The 2990-nt window shown below is 40.9% G+C and overlaps 1 protein-coding gene across 2 annotated transcripts in view; it reads right to left on the bottom strand.

Moving 5' to 3' along the window:
• POGLUT2 (protein O-glucosyltransferase 2) overlaps positions 1–2887 on the bottom strand; it is a 13008-nt gene extending 10121 nt beyond the window's left edge. The window contains exons 1-2 of one of the 2 annotated variants that reach the window (XM_019663863.1): positions 2330–2887; positions 909–1114 (exon numbers count right to left, since the gene is read on the bottom strand). In XM_019663863.1, the coding sequence (XP_019519408.1) occupies positions 909–1114; positions 2330–2511 (388 nt within the window). In that variant the 5' untranslated portion in view covers positions 2512–2887. The remainder of the gene's footprint in view (positions 1–908; positions 1115–2329) is intronic. The other variant, XM_019663862.1, reaches the window with a different exon arrangement.
• Positions 2888–2990: the final 103 nt, after the last annotated feature.

Raw genomic sequence — 2990 nt, 5'->3', positions numbered from 1 at the left:
ACAGCGGTTCGAGTCCAGCCCGAGCTGAGCAGCCGCTGAGCTGCCAACAGGTAGCAGGATGGCTCAGCTAAAAAAAAACCAAACAAACAAACAAACAAACAAACAAACAAAAAAGGTAATCTTCAAAACAGTTCATTAATATTATAATGAATTAATTGTATGTTTATAGAAATAATACTAACATAACAGAATCTGAATTGAGATTTTACTGTCATTCCTTTCTATAATTCTCAGATTCCCACCTCACCCATGCAATAGCTGACAATGGAGTATGTTTACAAGGTTTAGCAGGTTATATTGCACCATGTGGTCCTGGTGGAATGTGGGAAAAGAACCTAGGCACTTTAAAACATTTGCCTTTCTTGGAGGGGGGGAACGAGGAAGATTTGTGTCTCTGTATAATACACTGCTTTACCACTGTTTTCGGGTACCACCTGCACTGAGAGGGATGGGTATGGCTCCAAGTAACAAAGTTGCACTCTCATCCAATATAAGAACGTGGCAGAGAATTTCTCTGAAAAGATACTATTGGAACAAACACAAAAAACAATAGTCAACGTCCCCCCTCAGCTTTAAGCCCTCTCTCTTCCTGAAGTGATCAATTTCAATAACGCTTATCAGTTAAGTCGTATAACTCCAATTAAGAAAGTGTCATCAATGACCATATATAGCTCGATTATTCTTGCTAATGCTGTGTCTTCAGGGAGCAAATTCTCTAGTAATATGTCTTTTCCTCCTTAGCAAATTATAATTTCCATTCAAATTTTGCATTTCTCACTCTCTTTCGGGTAAGAAATCTCTCTTTTTATTCTTTGAGTGAAAAAAATATCATGCTAATTTGTTTTTGTTGATGGAATAACATGTATCATTGTATTCAAAGAGTTGTTTTAAAATATGTTCCAAATTACCTTTTAAAATATATGGAGATTTGGCAACATGTTGACCTTGGAATTTGACTTCTACCTTCAGATTTTTGTAGCTTGCATACATTCTGTATCTTACTATGAAGGAACCATCCTTTCGGTCCAAAACCTGGACTCCAACTCTGGTGAATTGCTCCTCTGGTGCTGAGATTTTAATCTGGAACACCTTTTCACCTGGAGAAGATGTGAACCTGTGATGGGAAGAATAATCATTATATAAAGATTATTTTAAGGAACAAATGCACACAGATTATGCTCTCCTGTCTGTGAACTTTACTATTCTCCTCCATGTCCCCCCCACCCCTGCCCCAACATATACTTGCTTCTTCTCTCTTATGTTTTTAGTACCAGAATAAATATGATGGATCAGAGATTTTAAAAAAAGATGATGACAATGGCCAAGATAACATAAAACAGTTTCATTAGAAAATTGCATGCGACTAGGTTAAGACTACTAATCTATGTGCATATAGAACATATTTATGCATCCCACATATAAAAATATCCTTACCAACCTACCACTTATTCCATGTCCATCACATCTGGAAATTTGTGATCAAATACAGCCTCTAAAGATCTTTTGAAAAATCTCTCAATGGTTCTTTTAAAAAATTAGTATTATAAATCATGCCCAGCCATGGGCAAAAGCCAGTAGGTAGTGTATCATCTAAATGACACTGTATGAAAGGTTTTTTTGAGTGAGTACTCTTGCTTTTGAGATTAAGATGGTATTTAGTTTCCTCAATTGTACTATTTATAACCTTTTCCTTTGCTTTGGAAAATTTATTCCCAAGACTTTTTTTCCTACAAAATATACACAGTCAGCAACCACTAATAAATAAGACAATCATTTCAGAGGAATGTGCATTCTAGAAATAAGTTTTGCGTATAATTTCAATTGTTGGGTTGAGTGGGATGAAATACACACTTGTTACAAATAGGAGATTTATACTTTGATACTTTCCCTCTAAACTCTAAAGTTTCAAGTAGTGCTTGATTTTTCTTTTCTAGTTTCAAAGCACAGCGAGCGTGCTTACCTGCAGATGTCCACCTGGAAACAGAGTGCAGCACCAGAACAGGATGAAACCAAGTTTCTAACAACTGGATTTCAACTCTTTCTGACAACTTATGCAAAAGCAGTTACAAGTACTTTCAGCAAAGTAGTGGGGCTTTGGCTTTCCAGTCATGGGGATCTCTATCAAAATAGCTTGGAGAAAAGGTAATTCGAAATTACTTCTAAAGCTACACTGAAAGATTGTAAAGGCTGATACAACCAGATGTGGATAGCACCCAAATATCTGGAATTTAAACTGCTGTGGAGAAACAAGTTCTTGGGCGGATAAAACCTGACGGAAGAAACAGTAAGTTTAACTGCATTCCAATTAAGGAGCTGTTTCGTGACTTACTTCTCTCCTGACGTATCCACTGCCTGAATATAGAAATAGCGCGCAGGCAGGACAACAGCGGCTTTTAGCCCAGGTCCCCATATTTCGCTCTTCTCCGGGCTCAGTCGCCTCTCTTCGCCGGTCTTGGCAAGTGCTGGAACTGGCCCCAGAAAGAAGCAGTAAAGCAGCAAAATGCTAAACATTTACAAGACGGACTATCCAAATGATCCACGGATAAATTAAGTGTAAGAGGCGGACGAATCGAGCCGCGGTTTGGGCAGGGCACGTTGGCCGACTGCAGCGGCAAACACGGTTCCAAGAGGTGTCGCTTACTGTGCTGGGCAGGCGTGTGGGTCGCCCCTTTCCCCAGAAAAATCACAACCCGAGCGCTGGCTTGTCTAGCGGAAGGAAGCCAGTCGTTCTGCTGAGATGGGCAAGAATCACGCCGCTCCTCTTTCTCGGGACAATGATAAATTTGCGTTGCTCTTGCAACTGGAGCATCATTGGGGGCGAAGCCGCCTCAAGTTCCAGCCCAAGGTGCAGGGCGAGGCGATTGGCCCCGCGCGTCGGGCCGGGCTGAGTAAGGCTTTCTCCAAGTGGATGGTGGAGTGGACACGCGTCCCGGAGCCAAGGCTTCCTGGGACATGTAGTTTGCGACAGGGACTAGCGGAAATCCTGCAAG

This window comes from Hipposideros armiger, unplaced genomic scaffold (assembly GCF_001890085.2).
Source record: "Hipposideros armiger isolate ML-2016 unplaced genomic scaffold, ASM189008v1 scaffold_408, whole genome shotgun sequence".
Taxonomy (NCBI): domain Eukaryota; kingdom Metazoa; phylum Chordata; class Mammalia; order Chiroptera; family Hipposideridae; genus Hipposideros; species Hipposideros armiger.
This window is presented reverse-complemented; position numbering and strand designations above follow the sequence as displayed.